Source organism: Typopeltis vanoorti, chromosome 13 (genome assembly GCF_054136105.1).
Source record: "Typopeltis vanoorti isolate ZY-2024b chromosome 13, IOZ_Tvanoo_1.0, whole genome shotgun sequence".
In the NCBI taxonomy this organism is placed as follows: Eukaryota; Metazoa; Arthropoda; class Arachnida; order Uropygi; family Thelyphonidae; genus Typopeltis; species Typopeltis vanoorti.
In genome coordinates, this window is record NC_143561.1 from 36,461,669 (window position 1) to 36,478,897 (window position 17,229).

A 17,229-nucleotide genomic window follows, 5' to 3' on the forward strand; every position below is an offset into this window, starting at 1 on the left:
TAATGTTGTATGTGAAGCAAATAAAATACCATTGCATGCAATTCAAATAATTTCTTGTGAGAATTGTGCAAACGGTGCCTAATTTTCTCCAGAAAATAATGAAAACTATATGAAAAACTTTTAAAATAGATTGTGCAGTATACTTCTAATTTGTAGTGTTTTTTAGCAAGTCAAATTCAAATTTTTATAAATTATTTGTTTGTTAATTTATTTGTTAATGAATTTTGGAGCAATAAAATTATTGATTTTTCAAATAAAGTAACTTTTAATGATTGCCACTTTGTTATAATTTAATTAAAATTCACAGCCGGTGCATTTACTCTGCATTTGACGATTATACTCGTCTTCGCTTGATTTTCATTACACATCAGATGCACATTTTCAGAGCAAAATTCCACCATTAAAGGGTTAATTCTCTCTCTCTCTCTTTAAGTAAAAAATATAGTTTATGATCAGGCATGTTGGAGCCTAGCTTAACATCATGGCTTTTAAGACATCATTAAAGGAGTTTTTTTAGGAGGCAGGAGCATCAAAATATGCTATTGCACTGGGCGACAAAATTTCTAGGGCCAGCCCTGTGTGTGTGTATATATATATATATATTTGATCAAATTGAAAAAAAAATATATAAAAGACAACAGTAAAACAAGATAACCAGTTAACAAGAACTGTTGTTAACATAATGCTGTATATGAAGATGATCAGATTATATTGCAAGATAATGAAGATGACCTTTAAATCAGTTTATGAATTAAGTAAAATAAGCCAGCAGTACATTCTAAAGATTTCACAAAAGAAAACAAACATCATGGCATTTAAATGCAAAAAAAAAAAAATAACAGGTGACAATCTGCAGAACAATTAAAAGGACATTGAATAAAGAAAACAGACAAGAAATCCAGCTTACATTTTATAAAGTAATGCCATTATCCTGTCTGTTATATGGTTCAGAAATATGGACTGTGGAAAAGAAAGATCACATCATCAGAAAAGATATTTTTAAGAATATTTAAATTATGCACAAAAATTATTGTGTATGCCATATGAAAAATAAAGCCATTAGAAGAGAGTTTGGTTTTTATAGTTTAAATGAAAAGATCAAGGAATATAGGGGGAAAAAAAATAGAACATTTAGGACGAAACTTGTTTAGTAACTGCATATATCAGCTTTTGGTAGCTGATATATGCAGTTACTAAACAAGATGGAAAGACCTATGAAGCTGGAACAGCAAATACCTAATCCTTGATGAATAGGAGTAGAAGAAGAAGAATTCTCTTTAGTGGTACCAAATGACATTTACTAAGTGCAGTCGATGCATAGCATTTTGTTCATATGCAATATGATTTTCTCTGTTAGGATTCACACTCCTATGCCAACCTATGTGAGGATCATGATCCTTCCACTGAACCACCTTTGAACTGTAGGAAGCATTGTATGGAGAGTTGGCATCAGCTACTTATCTTTCTTGATTATTGAATTAAGTTTTGTTTCTGAGAGCTCAGAATTACATCCTGTTTATTATAGATATTATCAATAAAAAGTATATGTGCCTCTTGAGTTATAAATTATTGACCAGTATATATAAAATAACAGCAGTGAATAGCATATTAATTTTTAAGATACTAAAATGTTTCTGGTTAAAAAATTCTGTTTATTTTTTAAGGGTGCAAGGCGTTGTTGGTTATCAACCTCAAGAATTACTGGGGAAAACATGTTTTGATTTTTTTCATCCAGAAGACCAAACACATATGAAAGAGAGCTTTGAACAAGGTTAGTATGATGTCAAATGCAAAGCTTTGCTTAATTTAGTTAAATATAGAATTTCAGTTTTTATTATTATTGCATATTACATTAACATTTTTTTTACTTCATAATTTATTATTATGAAGCAAGACTTGTCAAAACACACCACACATTTTATTGTTCTATAATCTGATCTACCATTCTTGAGACCGCATGTACAGATTATTTAATTTAAAAAAGTTTGCCAAATTGACTCTGTTATAAATTCCTTATGTTATGCCTAGTTTAGCTGACAGAAATTGACATTGTTCTGTATTATTATGAAGTGCCATTTTTTTTACAGAAAACTTTTATCAATGTATGTTGTTCGGAACTGCTTATAATCTTCTTATATTAATCTGTTTGTTCGTAATAATCTTATGTGCTTTCTGTTCACACTATTATGTCGTTACTTTCAGTTATTTTTATCTATTTTATCACTCTAGTGCCTTCTAAGATTATCTATAAACTAGTTCTCTGGGGGCCATTACCCTTTTCGGACTCTAACAAATTTGTTTGATTTGCTGCACCAGCCAAAGCCTAAGAACAGAAATTTCTTGTCCTAGGGAAATTTACCAGAATTAAGTGCCACGTAATTTAGTAAAGTAAATTAGGAAGCTATAGATATCTTAACTTTGCAGTCATGGCATATTAACTCTAAAACTGTTTGTATATTTCCCCTACAGATAGGTCCGAAATTTAATGATTGGTGAAGTCAGTCTCATGCTTTGATCACACACAGGCTTACATAAGAAAGCATATTTATTATGTGGCTAAAAGGATTACAATAAATTAGATACAATACGAAGTTAGTATTCTATCTCAAGCAAAGCAATACTAAATGGAATGATCTAAATCACAACATTCACACTTTATGCATATAATTCACTATTATACACAATTCATCTACTAAATAATTAGCATATTATTCACATACAATTTGGTACGTATATGGTACAAGACACTGTTCTAGTTCTGAACTTATGAATTATTAACTAACAATCCCCTTACAATATTCTTGGAACCATACGATACTTGGGTTCTCAGACTACTAGTCTAATAAGATTAGAGAGCCCCTGAAGATGTATTATCATTAAAGTTCTCCTTCTTTCAGCCAGGTTCTTATTCCTTCCCATTCACAAAATTTTATCATTATAAAGCAAGAAAAGTCACAGTACTCTACCACTCTGCAGTGTTGAAGTTGGGAACCTTTTGTCCATCCTCTGTTTGCAGCAGTGGTGGGATATCACTGCTGCTGCAAACTGCTACCACGTGGAGGTCACGTGCTCGTTTCGAAATGGCCACTCTTTCTTGCTGAACATTCACTTACACATAGATCGCTATGGCTCCCTACCTTCTTCAAAAACTGTCTTTCATCGGCACCGTTTCACCGATGGCCCGCGTTTGGGATCTGCCGTCGTCTTGTGCATAGCCTTGCCGGACTTACGTTAGTCAGCCATGGGAGAGTTGATACTGGTCATCACTGGTCTGCACGAGGGAAACAGGAACAGAAAAAACATGGGGATACCAGATCTGCATAACCGTATTTATCCCCCTTTCTAGTGCCCTCTTTCCATGCCGGAAACTTATTCACCGGAGCCTCCCTATTCGTCCCGACGAGGTGATGTCATTCCGCTGCCTTACAGTGTCTGCTCCTTTTGGGGAACGCGTGCCCCGTCCGCCTTCTACAAATACTCTAGCTTCGGGCATTACGTCACCGATGGTGGTTAGCCCGCAACCTTTGGACTTTTGTTGGCAGTACATTTACTTTCTTGCATAGGACACGGTTTTAATACTAATGTTTAAAATATTATACATAATCCAAACATATTATTTCAATAGCATCGTTTCAGATGACAGATTCAAATCTCAGACTTATTATCTCGTTTTTCTATTTTACCCTTTCTATGTTAAACATGACATGTTTTCTGATAAATGAGCTTGATTGCTAGGAGCACAAGTATGTTCTTATTCAGTCTTGTGCTTCCTGTTAGATCCTGTATAAGTGACTCTTTTGTTGAAAGAGTCCCCCATTCAAGATCTAACAACATGCACCATCTGTAAACCTATGTATGAAACTACAAAACTGTTACAATTGACGTTTGCTGTAGCAAATACTATTATAACAAACTTACTCAGTATAGCAAACTACCAGAAATCCTAACAGGAGTCCCAGTTACAAAGCTATAGCCTAACTATTCCATATATATATATATATATTGTTACCAGATTGTCAACCAATGTCCTACCTCTTCTACTATTACACTGTAAGAACAACAGTAGAAGAGGTAGGCCATTGGTTGAGTGTTTGTGGGTTTAAATCCCATTGCAAGCATTAATGTTTGTAAATGTCTTTAGGTGGTAGATGAATTTTGCTATCTGGTGTACAACAATCACCATGCTTCTTGGAGACATGAAGTTGCATTGAGTAGGTTTGCATCTTAGGCACAGTACTTCTTCTTCAGCTGCTCCCATTTCTATATGGAGTTGCTTTTTCTGATGAGTCATCTCCACTGATTTCTATTGTAGACTGCATCTTTGTCTAGGTTTTTCTCATTCAGATCTTCCTCTACATTATCTTTCCACATCTTCTTTGGTCTTCCTCTTCTTCTTTCTCCTTTTATTCCCATCATCATCATGATACTTCATCCATCATATTTTTCATTTTGCCTCATTACAAGTCTATACCATCTTAATTGTGCTTCTTGTATTTTGTTTGTAATTGCAGTCACCTCTGATGTGTTCATTCCTTACCTGAATTTTCCTTGTTAATCCACACAGCCATTGAAGCATTCTCATTTCTGTAGCACTAATCTTGTTTTCATTGGACTTCTTCATAGGCAGTGTCTCCATTCCATATAACATTGTAGGTCTCACTACTGTTCTGTATATTTTTCATTTCAATTTCACTGGAACTTTTCTATCACACAAAATTCCTGACATTACTTTCCAAATCTTCCATCCTGCCTGAATTCTCTTATTGACTTTCCTTTCCTTTTTATCTTTACTATTCACTACTGAATCCAGATATTTGAATTTATCTACTTTCTTGATGACCTCTCCATTCAGCACTACATCTTCCTCAGTGTCAACATTTTGACCACACACACCAGATATTCAGTTTTTCTTCTACTAATTCTCAGTCCTCTTTCTTCTAATACTCTGTTCCATCATATCAGCTTTTGTTCCACTTCCACTCTTGTTTCCACGCACAGTACAATATTGTCTGCATATAACATACTCCAAGGTGCTCTCTCTCTCTGACTTGCTCTGTCAAAGTATCTATTACTACATTAAAGAGAAAATGACTGAATGCCGATTCCTGATGTAAACCAACTGTTACCTCAAAACTCTGTGTTATTCCCAAACTAACACCTTGCTGTTGCTTGCACATTTCTGTATATTTCCTGTATCAGTCTAGTATATTTTTCTGGTACTTTCTTTTCTCTTAAACTCCTCCATATCTCTTTTCTAGGTACTGTGTCACATGCCTTCTCTAGATCTATAAAAACGACATGTAGTGGCCTTTGTCCTTCCATGCATTTTTCGATCATCTGCCTCAGAATAAATTCCACATTCATTAATTTTGCAATATTAACTTCTTCTCTTAATCTTTCATTTATGATTCTTTGCTGTAAACATCTTGGGCACAGTACTGCAACTGTAAATTATAAATTCTGTGTTTAATTTGTTCCACATCACAATTTTTTTTAAAAAAATTAATCATTATGGATATAAAAAGAAAAAAAAACATTTGACTGCAAAACAGAAATTAGAACTGATTAATAAATTAAAATCAGGGATATCTGTTGCTGTGTTTTTAAGAACATGGTGCAGAGGTAAGCTGTTTCAGATATTTGCAAAACCAAAGATCATGCTTGAAATGTGGAAAGGCAGCAGGAGTAGATGATATTCGACCAGAAATGCTGAAGTATGGTGGTATAAAAGTCTTACAGTGGCTGCACTGCATAGTTCAGAAAGCCTGGACAGAGGGACGAATTCCCGATGATTGGAGTAGAGCTCTCATAGTACCCATATATAAAAAGGGAAATAAAACTGAATGTGAGAATTACAGAGGTATTTCCCTACTGAGTGTTCCTGGCAAGATCTATGCAAGTATACTTAAGAAACAGTTAAGAAGAATTGTGGAAGAAAAGCTTGGTGAAGAACAAGCTGGATTCAGGCCAAATAGAGGCTGTCAGGATCAGATCTTCACTTTACGACAAATAGTCGAGAAAGAATGGGAATATAACAAAGATCTGTATTTAAGTTTTGTCGATTTGGAAAAGGCATATGACAAGGTGCCAAGAGAGAAGCTATTCAATACACTGCAGTTATATGGTGTCAATGGGGCATTATATCAAGCAATACTTAGTCTTTATTTGAGTTGTAAGTCAGCAGTTAGAATTGAAGGAAGTACAGGAAGATGGTTTAATGTTAAATCTGGTGTGAGACAAGTATGTACATTATCCCCTCTGTTATTCATTATCTATATGGATCACATTATGAAGGAAAGTGGTATTAAACCTGATATCAAAATTGGAGATGTTAATGTCAGCTCTTTGCTTTATGCGGATGATGTTATACTTCTAAATAAATCCACTACAAGTCTGCAAGATTCTCTGACTAAATTGAATAGCAATAACAAGACAAAGACAATGAAAATAGGTAGAATCATTGAAAATGTCAACTGTGTTGTGAATCGAGAACCTGTGGAACAAGTAAAACATTTCAGCTACTTAGGCACGATTTTTACTGAAGATGGTAAATTAAATATAGAAATAGACAACAGAATCAGCAATGCTGGTATGGTGGGAAGTCAATTGAATAAATTCATATGGAATAAGAGAGAAATTAGTCGGAACACTAAATTAGCTGTATACACAGTGTTCAAACCAGTTTTAACTTATGGATCTGAGTGCTGGGTCAGAAGTAAAACACTTGACCAAAGACTAGAGACCACAGATATGAGAGTCCTGAGAAAGATTAGAGGTGTGAACAGATGGCATCAATGGCAATATCATATTAAAAAATGAGGATATTAGGAAAGAACTTGACATTGTCAGCATCCAGGAATGCGTTAGCAGAGCTAATCTCAGGTGGTATGGTCACTTAAATAGAATGGGAGAGGAAAGATTAGCAAAACAAGTGTTCTCTGCCAGATTGGCAGGAAACGACCCAGAGGAAGACCAAGATATAGGTGGATTGATACGGTACAAAGTGCCTTAGACGATAGAAATATAAGATCTGATAATATTGGAGTCTTGACAAGTAACAGACTGATTTGGAGGAAAATTGTAGATAGGAAGTTAGTAATGATGTAAATTTTTCATGTAGTACTGTCATATCCTGTACACCCCTTGAGTGAGGGTACATGGCAGGAATTTGATGATGATGATGATGATGATGAAGATCATGCAAAAAAGTTAAGCAATGTGATTAATTTATATTATGATTATATATCACCTAATGAAATAGCTATTATGCAATAAATAATAAATCCATTACTGTATATAGTGAAATTTGTTGTTTTGCACATGAACAAGGGTCATGCTCTGCCTCAAATTTAGCAGATTTTTGGTTTTATATAGATATAATTTATGGATGGTTTGATTTAGCAGACTTTTTTGATTTTATGGACACCCTCTTCTCCGGTTAGTCCATTAAGTAGAGGATATACTGTACATATATTTTTATGCATTGTATAATAATTGTGCACTAATTATTACAGTTTCTTTTTAGGTGCAATATTCAATAATACCTATCATTTATAATAATATTGCAGAATTTATAATAAACTCTGGTTTTCTAGATCTTGATTAAATTTTGTCATTTAAATTTTGGTTTAAATAGGACCAATTGGGTTCACTTGTTGTATTAATAAATGATTCTTTGTCAATTTAACCAAAGACTAAATTATGCAGTTAAATTCAGAACAGTGCGTTAGCATTACGTAACAATTGCAACACATAAATATGAATATGTGTGTATATATATTCATATTTATATAACAAAAATCTGTTAAAAATCCAAATCACACTTTTAAAAGGACCAAAAACTTGCTCTTTCTCAAATAGGCTGTTGGGTGCAACTTTTCATGCCCTTCCATGCTTCCACTTCAGTCTTCTCCTTGAACTATCATGTAGATGACCAAGTTAAGTCTCCTCCCACGATATGAGCAGCTCACTGAGTGCCTCTTGTGATATTTCTTTTTTCTTGAAAGGCATCAGAAAGATCCTCATTACTCTGAATACCAATAACTCTTCTTGTCTCATGGTATCTTCCTATTCCAGAATTAACATTCTCTATCACCTATACAAGCTGTTATGCTGTCTGGCATCTGTCAGCATGGAAGCAAGCTTATATCCAGCCTGTCTCTGAAAAGAGAGATATGAGTCAGCCATCAAATTATCATCCCATTTCCTCCTCTTCTCAAGAACAATGGATATTATCAACAACCAACTTCTTTGCTTCCTAGCAGCCCACCAGTTAATTAATGATCAGTATGGATTCTGCCACTCTTGTTCCACTGCATGTTTTCCAACCACCTTTGACCAAAGCCATTTGAAAGATTTGGAGAAACTCATCTGGTTGCTGTTGACATTTTCAGAGCATTTGACCAGATTTGGCATAGAGACCTCTTTAACAAATTACCATCTTATAGTCTTCCTTCTGTTCTTTGTGATTTGGTCACCAGTTTTCAGTTTGGTTGTTTAATACATACCATTTTAGATGGTTTTCTCTCCTTAGATTTGTCTGTTAGTGCCAAGTACTCCTGGGCTTTTGCATCCACTCTTTCTCTTGTATATTAGTGACTTTCTCTCACTAACCTCAAATCCTTTCCATAGTTTTGGTGAGGAAAGTACACTTCGGTCCTCATCTTAATTTGACAAACTTTACAATGCTCAAATGATTCAAACTTCATGATCTCATATAACCATTGTCATAAATATTGATTTCTGTATCACTCTCCAGTGGGATGAAGATAATCTAACAAACTTCAGTGTTAATAAAACACAGTTCTATCCTATTTCTCTTAATAAAGATCTCACCTCACTCTGCCTTGCTTTTGATAATATTCAATTATCTAATCAATATCAGATTTCTCTTCTTGAGCTTATACCTCCTTTCCTGGCACAATCACATCACTTTTATAGCCTTCTCAGCCTCCAGAAATCTTGATATTTTCTTCCACTTCTTGCTTGTACAACTCCCGACACTGTATAAACCAAAATCTACATAACCTTAGAATAGAATACTGTTCTCACATTTGGGATAGTGCACCAAAAACCTCCTTAAGAATGCTTGGTACTTAACAGGTAACTTTCCTAACTCCTACATCACAGACTTCCTCCAATCTTCTTATAGATGCTCTGTTTCTGAATGCAGAAACAGAGCATCTGTGTTCTGAAAAAAATTCAGAAAATACATTTTTTCTACAGAGTGTCTCAAAAAAATGTATACACATTTTTTTCTACAGAACCTCTTCTTCCAATCTGTTGGGTAGAGTCTCATCAAGATAGACCCTCACATCTCAATGGTTTCCAAGTACCACTCACAAAACTGCATTCTCCTATCTGGATCATCTTCATTGAGAGCATGTACTCTTCTTGTAATGTAACTTTTCCAATGACTGCGCTTCAACATGCAATGGACACTTGATTTTGATACTCCTATCTCATGAGACGCTTGTCGCACAGATTTTTCTTGAACTTTGACGATACGTTTTGATCAGTTGCGGGCCTCGTAGCTGTTCATGGTCTTCCTGAACTTTGCTTATGGGCATTTTGAACAGTTCCATCTTCTTCAAATCTTTGAATGCTCATAAAGTTAGTATTTATTATAATACAGTTAACTTTCACATTGTAAAGTACACTACATAAATGTACTTTTCATCCCTCAATGTCTGTATTCAAACTGATGACCGTCCTGGTCCAGGCACTGCTGATAACATGCAGCATGCAGCAATGGAATTGCAAACACTGAGAATCATTTCTTCTTGTAACTTCTCTTTCGATTGCTGCTTTCAAGTCGTCAGCTGTTGCCAGTTTTGAAGTGTAACTCTATCCTTGATAAATCCCCATAAGAAGAAGTCCATTGGTGTGAGGTCTGGTGAACATGGGGGGAGGGGTATTCTACAGAACCTCTTCTTCCAATCTGTTGGGTAGAGTCTCATCAAGATAGGCCCTCACATCTCAATGGTTTCCAAGTACCACTCACAAAACTGCATTCTCCTATCTGGATCATCTTCATTGAGAGCATGTACTCTTCTTGGAATGTAACTTTTCCAATGACTGCGCTTCAACATGCAATGGACACTTGATTTTGATACTCCTATCTCATGAGACGCTTGTCGCACAGATTTTTCTTGAACTTTGACGATACGTTTTGATCAGTTGCGGGCCTCGTAGCTGTTCATGGTCTTCCTGAACTTTGCTTATGGACATTTTGAACAGTTCCATCTTCTTCAAATTTATCTCTAATTCAAGTGATAGTAAGTCTCTTAGGTGGATCTCATTGAAATTCTCTTCTAAACTGTCTTTGCACTTCCACTACATTTTCATACTTCCAGTAGCATTTTAGGATAAATTTTCTTTCCTCAAAGCTTAGTCTGGTTAAATCTGCGAAATAACAAAAATTAAGTGAGTTATCAGCTGTTGAAGTGTGTATACATTTTTTTGAGACACCCTGTATTTTGTTCACAGATACTGCTTGATTGAACTATAACCCGTATTCTTTCATGTTTCTTCAAGATGTAAAAACAGGACTAGCTGCTAGTCAACATTCATTCTCCTCTTTTATTCTTTCTATTGCTGTTCTTTGGAAAACTACCTGCTTTACAGTGTTTTCCTGATAAGCTATGACCTGCAGCCACTTCATGGAACACATCAGCAGATTTCTTTCTTTCTGACAATTCGCTCATAGCACTCTTGTAATTATTGCCCTGTTCAGGATTGATATATGAAAAATAAAAGATAATAGTAAATTGTTGGTGTTAGCAGAAGTTTTAGAGTATATTTGCATTACATCATCTGCTAATAATAAAGCAGTTGCTTACTTCTGGCAGTGAGCTATTGAAATAAAATCATCCTTCTATTTACTGGTTCCAGTTCATACTGATACATAAAATGCATGATTTTTTGGATCATTTCAAGCTCTTGTTTTATTGTGTATGTCACATCAATAATCACAAGCAGCAGGTCAAAAATTTAATAAAAATACACCCAATTCTCCATTTACATGGTAGATTGGTTGCAGAAAAATACCATGTAAAAAAGAATACAGTGCATATGAAAAAATAGAAGAATGGTTCAAGATGTGAAAACTCGATACGAACAATAAGTTATTTTCAAACAAAACATATGAAAATCATTTAAAAAAACTCTATTTAATTTTAATGGAATATTTTTTTTATTTTAAATACTTATAAGTATGTACAAAGAACGTCCAGAGAATAAGATAATATTTAAAAAGAATGTTTTTAAATATTATCACTGCAATACTGCAATCGCAATGATGCGCATGCGTGCTGAGTTTGTTGATTTGTTAGCAAGGCGTTGATGCCATTTTCAGACATTCTCGCAGTGCGTACGCTTCTTTTTGTGTGTTTATAATGCCTAAGAAAATCGAATCGCCTACCGCACGTGAAATTAGGTCAGTTATCCATTTCTTGAATGCAAGGAAAGTTAAAGCAGCTGAAATTCATCGGCAAATTATTGAGATTTATGGAGAACATGCAATGGGTAATTCAATGGTACAAAGATGGGTAAGACTTTTTAATGAAGGAAGGACAGGTGTGCATGATGATGAATGGAGCGGGCGACTATCTTTAGTGATTGATGATTTGGTGCATTCAGTTGAAGAGAAGATTCGACAGAATAGGGGATTCACTATGATGTCACTCGCTCTGCAATTTCCAGAAGTTTTACGTTCATGTCTTCATGAAATTGTGTTGGAGAAACTGAATTAGTGTGCTGCACGGAAATTCTGTGCAGCACACTAGGTGCCAAAGTTGCTTATAGAACAACACAAAGTGTATCGGATGGGCAGTACATTGGAATTCTTGACATGCTACCATGAGGATGGCGATGCTTTCCTGAGCAGACTTGTCACCAGGGACGAGACTTGGGTCTCACACACAATCCCTGAATTCAAGCAACAGTCCATGGAGTGGAGGCACACCTCATTACCAGTCAAGACGAAATTGAAGACAACGGTTTCCACTCAGAAAATCATGTGCACTATGTTTTGGGACAGACAAGGAATTTTGCTGGTAGACTTCTTGGGCTCCACAATCAACACGAGTATGTACTGCCAAACCCTTAAGAAACTGCGTCGTGCGATCCAGAATAAACGACGTGGCATGATTACCACAGGCATTGTTTTGACTCATAATAACTCCCACCCACACATGGCCAATATAACACAACTTCTTGCCATCATCCCCCATATAGTCCTGACCTTATGCCAAGCAACTTTTCACCTTTCAAATATCTGAAATCTTTCCTTGGTGGCCGGCAGTTTCAAGACAATGACAAGGTCAAAGAAGGAGGCAATACGTGGTTTGCATCACAGGTGGCAACGATGAAGGTATACAACTCTTGGTGTCCCATTATGATAAGTGCCTGAATGATGGCGGAAATCGTGTAGAAAAGTATTGAAAGATGTCTACTTTAATTTCCAATAAATTTTTTTTTGTAAGCGTATTTTTGTTTCACTGACAGTCCATCGTAACTTACTTTCTGGACTTCCCTCGTACATATATATCTTTCTTAAAGACAATACTGTAGTGTGTCACTAATAAAACAGAAATTCGAAAAGGCCCAAATACACCTGTGCATGTGGTTATTAGTTAAATTTTATTTGCCATCAATTTCGGACAGTTGCTGCATTCTTTTGTGTGAGACTGGAATTAAATCACTTCCATCACTGGAAACACTTTGGCCATCCTGTTCATACTGCAGTGTGAAAACATTTTCTTCAGTAAAAGGAACTAATTTGCAATAATTCTGAAGGTTGATTTTTTTTAATATACGATCTCTTGAAGAATTGCTGCAAAATAATCATAGTTGCATGATCCTTAGCTGCTTTAAAGTCACCAACACTTTTTTGTGATGTTGTTATATAAGTTGTTATATATGTTCTACTTGACATTTTTTTCGAAAAAAAAAATCCGTTCTCATCTATGTTCCAAACTTGATCAGAAGTGTAGCCACCATTTTCAATAATTTTGGACAGTTTTGAAAGACATTCCATAGCTGCCGGATCTTCTATCCACATCACTAGGGCCTTTTCAACACTTTTGTAATGTCTCTCGTATATGATGATGACTTGGTGCCAAATTTTCTAAGTTTAGATCTTAGTTTCTAAAGCAATAGCTTTTCTTTTCTTCTTCTGTCTAACTGAATTATCTGGCATCGTGATTAATAGGGTAATGTTACGAAAGTATCTGAAAATAATCAGTAATTAATTTTACTAATTTGATATTACTTGTACAAAAATTCAAAATTTAATACATACCTGTATAATTATTGCACGAATAAAACTTTCATGAACAAAACACAAGACGTGTAAACATTTCAAATTGTAAACAAGAAATGATTGTTTAGCAAACATTTTAACTTCTTCTAAGCAGCTTTATATAGGCAGGCCTCCCGTAATGGACCAACTTTGCTTCGAGGACCCTTCTTAGCACCCTTCTGCTTCCAGGAACCAACAGCAAATGAATATAACGAATCATCTGTCTGCTTCATTTTGGGAAATTGTATTTACAAAAAAAATTTTTTTTTTGTTGTTGCCACAATTGTCTATATTCTGTAGCATAGAGTAATCCCTGATATTTAAAACATTGAGGGGGAGTTCCCCAAAATTCAAGTTTAAGTACATATGTACCATTCTAGGAAATGATAATTGTAATGGAAATACCCTTTTTAACAGAACTGAATTCAAATGCATTTGCATATTCAAATTCAAATGCATAAGTACCTACATAATGTAGGTACTTATGCATTATAGTTTTCCAGACTTTTATGGGTGGGATTATAATTAAAAAAAATAAATAAGATAGCATTCTCTGTTAAGGCTGCGTACGTTAGAGTGAAAAACATACCCTTAAGTTTGCTAACTTCATAAATGCACTGTTGAACTCAACAAAGCACTGCTACTTAGATAAGATGATGAATTTAGTTACACAAATAACAAAAGTGATGGGTTTTTTTTTTTAAAAAAAACAGTTTATGTCACTTACACATTGCCTACTTTTTCACATCAAGTTAATTTTTGAAGAAGTTAATGTATTGTTGGCCATGGGCTGAAGGAGGAATTTCTTCAACATATGGAGTTTGATTCATGAAATACTATCAGAGAAATCAGTTTATCGGTTTCACTACTCTGCATTATTCAGTCACACTGTTATATACCATTAATTTTCAATTCATTTCTTTCCTTTCCACAAGTTGTACTGCTGTCACATCATTTTCATTACTAAATCTCAGTAATCCTGACTTTAGAATGTATTTCTTATTAGCAATCAAGAACATTATAAGGTGACTTGTGTTTCTTTTAAACTGAAAAATTCCATATCTTTAATGATATTGACACTTCTTTTAACAGTTTTTATTTTATTTATTTTTATTTGTATGAAACTGTTGGAAAGATTTAGTCTGTGTGATAAAGTTCAATGCCAATGTTTTGGAAACAACCAATGAAGTGGTCTGCAGGCAACAATTAATTCTTGAAGTAATCCTATTGCTATATAACTAATTTGCTAGAATTTTGACCACCTTTTTTTTTTTTTTGGTTAATGTTTGTCAAAAATGTGAAAATCTTTTGAATTGAGTACAAGTTACAAAGAAATCTAAGTTTTCCAGAAAGAAGAGGCATGACTTTTTTTTTATTTTATTTATTTCTTTTACACACACACACACACCACGTATATACATGAGTATATGTATGTGTATATATATATTTCTTCCACACATGAAAGGCAGAAGGGCCTATAGCAAACAAATGATGTGTGAAGGCACATCAGGAATAGAGTAATTGGTTGATATTCTTCTTGAACTGTTGAAGATTGTAATCCTTTGGAAATTCTTCATTCTTTCCACCTCAGTTCTGTTCCACAGAATTGAGGTGGAAAGATTGAAAGACAGAGTAAGCAGGTTTTGTTAGTATGCAGTTCGACTGTGGCCTGAATTTCTGTAGATCTGGCAGAAATAGGAGGCATAATGGATGCTAGTTCTGTTGAACGATAGCCATGGAAATATCTGTAGAAGAGACACAGTGCAGAAATTGATCTTCTATGGATAATGACTAAAGGGGGCCTGTAAGAGAAGTGTCATTTATCAACTGGACTTCCCTTTTATGAACAGCATCAAGAATTTTTAGAGAGGTCTTAAGTGCACCACCCCATACATGAGATCAGTATTTCAATGTTGGTTGGATTTGAGATTTATACAAAATAAGTAGCTGCTCGGCAGAGAAGTACTATCTTGACCAGAAAAGGATGCCAAGTTTTTTGGAAGCTGATGATGCTACAAAAGTGATATGATTATGCCGGGAAAGGTTTGGAGTCAAAGTCGGTCCAAGAAAAGTTTAGCATTATCAAAAGTAAGAAGGGTTCTTTTTCTGAGATCTGAGGTCTTTTTTATGGGAAAACAAGCAAAACTGTGTTTTGGAAGCGTTGAAGTTGGCTAGATTGCTTTCACACTAATCAAAGATTCAGGGTACTTATTATAGATGATCATGAAGCTTGAGATGTTAGAGCACTGCAAGGCTTGTCATATGAGTAGGAGGAGTATGCTATCACCAGCAAAATATTTTTTTGCTATTAATCCTAGATTAGTTTTTCTTCTATAAATTTGATAAATTAGCCATAGAATATGTATACAAAGTACACACAAATATTTTACTCTCAGTTTATTCTAAAACACCAGTCTAGTTGGTATTTATTTATAATTTAGGCAGAAGGCAAATATATACAAAACAATGAAAAACTAACAAACTACTTACTTATAATAGATAGAAATGAAATGTGTGTATAATGCAAAAATCATTGTAAAACTGTTTCAGTTATTCTTTAAAAAGCAGAATAATTGCTTTAGATAGCATTATATTCAGGTATCATGTTACAAAAAAAAATTGTATCTTGGAACTTATTTAAAACGTATACGGAATATGACCTTTATGATATAAATGCAAAGTAATGGAGGGCACCTTTTTTATAGAACCATATTTTTGTATTTTAGTTACATTTCATTATTTGGATTAAAATTTGGGAGAGTTAAAATTTTTCAACATAATTTATTATTACCGAGTAAAGTTAATTACTATAATATGTTATACGGATCTTATTTGAATTTTGTATATATTTTTGTTTTATATTAAAGCTACATGTAAAATTAAAGTAATATCATGTAATTCCAACAGTTCTGAAGTTAAAAGGTCAAGTAATGTCAGTTATGTATCGCTTTCGTGCCAAGAATCGGGAATGGGTATGGCTGAGGACAAGCAGCTTTGCTTTTCTAAATCCATATACAAATGACGTGGAATATATTGTGTGCACAAACACCTCTGCCAAGTAAGTGTCATTCTTAATTTGATCAGGTTTTAAAAGTTGTGTCAAAAAGCAAAAAAGCTGACAGTATATGGTATTTATTTAGTTATACTATGTTATTCTTTCTTAACCTTCTCTTTGACATGTTATAAACTTTTAATGCAAACATTGACTCATAAAATCTGCCATTATTTTTAAAATGAACCTGAGTTTTTCATGCACTGTGGAAACACTTCATTCAATACATTTCAAACTAGTTCTGTTGAATCTTTTTATGATATTGAGTTTATGAGCAGATTTGCCCATAACCTGTGGGTCTGAATCCCACCTCATGTGTGGATGCTTATAAATGTCCTTAGCTAGTAGGTGATCTTTGTCACCCAGTGTTAGACCACCATCCTGCTTTGAATTAAAGATGCCAAGAAATTCTTGGTTTCATCCTTTATCTAGGTGTAAGCCAGCAAAGTTTGCTCGTGAAGTAACTTCATAACTGAACTACTTCTATATAGAGGATAATGACTTCACATCAATTGCCTTAGTATCCCATAATGCAATGCACATACCCTTAAGAACATGTATAATGCTATGCATTATGGGAATGGCCACTACCCGGACCAGTTTCTACCTTTATTGAGGTATGTTTAAGTGCAGGGATACCTCTCCAAAAACTCTGAGTGATCTACAAGATCACTCAGAGTTAAGGATTGCTACCAAACTCATTACTCCTAAAGCCATTCCTGACCTTAATCACCCCAGGACAGGAAACTCAGCAGTGACAAGCAAAAACCTACCATCAAGTGGAACCTGTCTATTCCTATAGAAGTATATAAAAAATAAGCATTAATAAATGTCATCACTGGAAGCCAGATCCAGAAGCAATACAATACCAAAT

The 17,229-nt window shown here is 34.6% G+C and overlaps 1 protein-coding gene across 5 annotated transcripts in view; it reads left to right on the plus strand.

The window, feature by feature from the left end:
* The window catches only part of tgo (Aryl hydrocarbon receptor nuclear translocator homolog tgo), a 439,650-nt gene that overhangs the window by 390,332 nt on the left and 32,089 nt on the right, over positions 1–17,229 (plus strand). For all 5 annotated transcript variants that reach the window (XM_090402556.1, XM_090402553.1, XM_090402554.1 and 2 more), the window contains 2 exons: positions 1,665–1,771; positions 16,211–16,361. In XM_090402556.1, the coding sequence (XP_090258682.1) occupies positions 1,665–1,771; positions 16,211–16,361 (258 nt within the window). The remainder of the gene's footprint in view (positions 1–1,664; positions 1,772–16,210; positions 16,362–17,229) is intronic.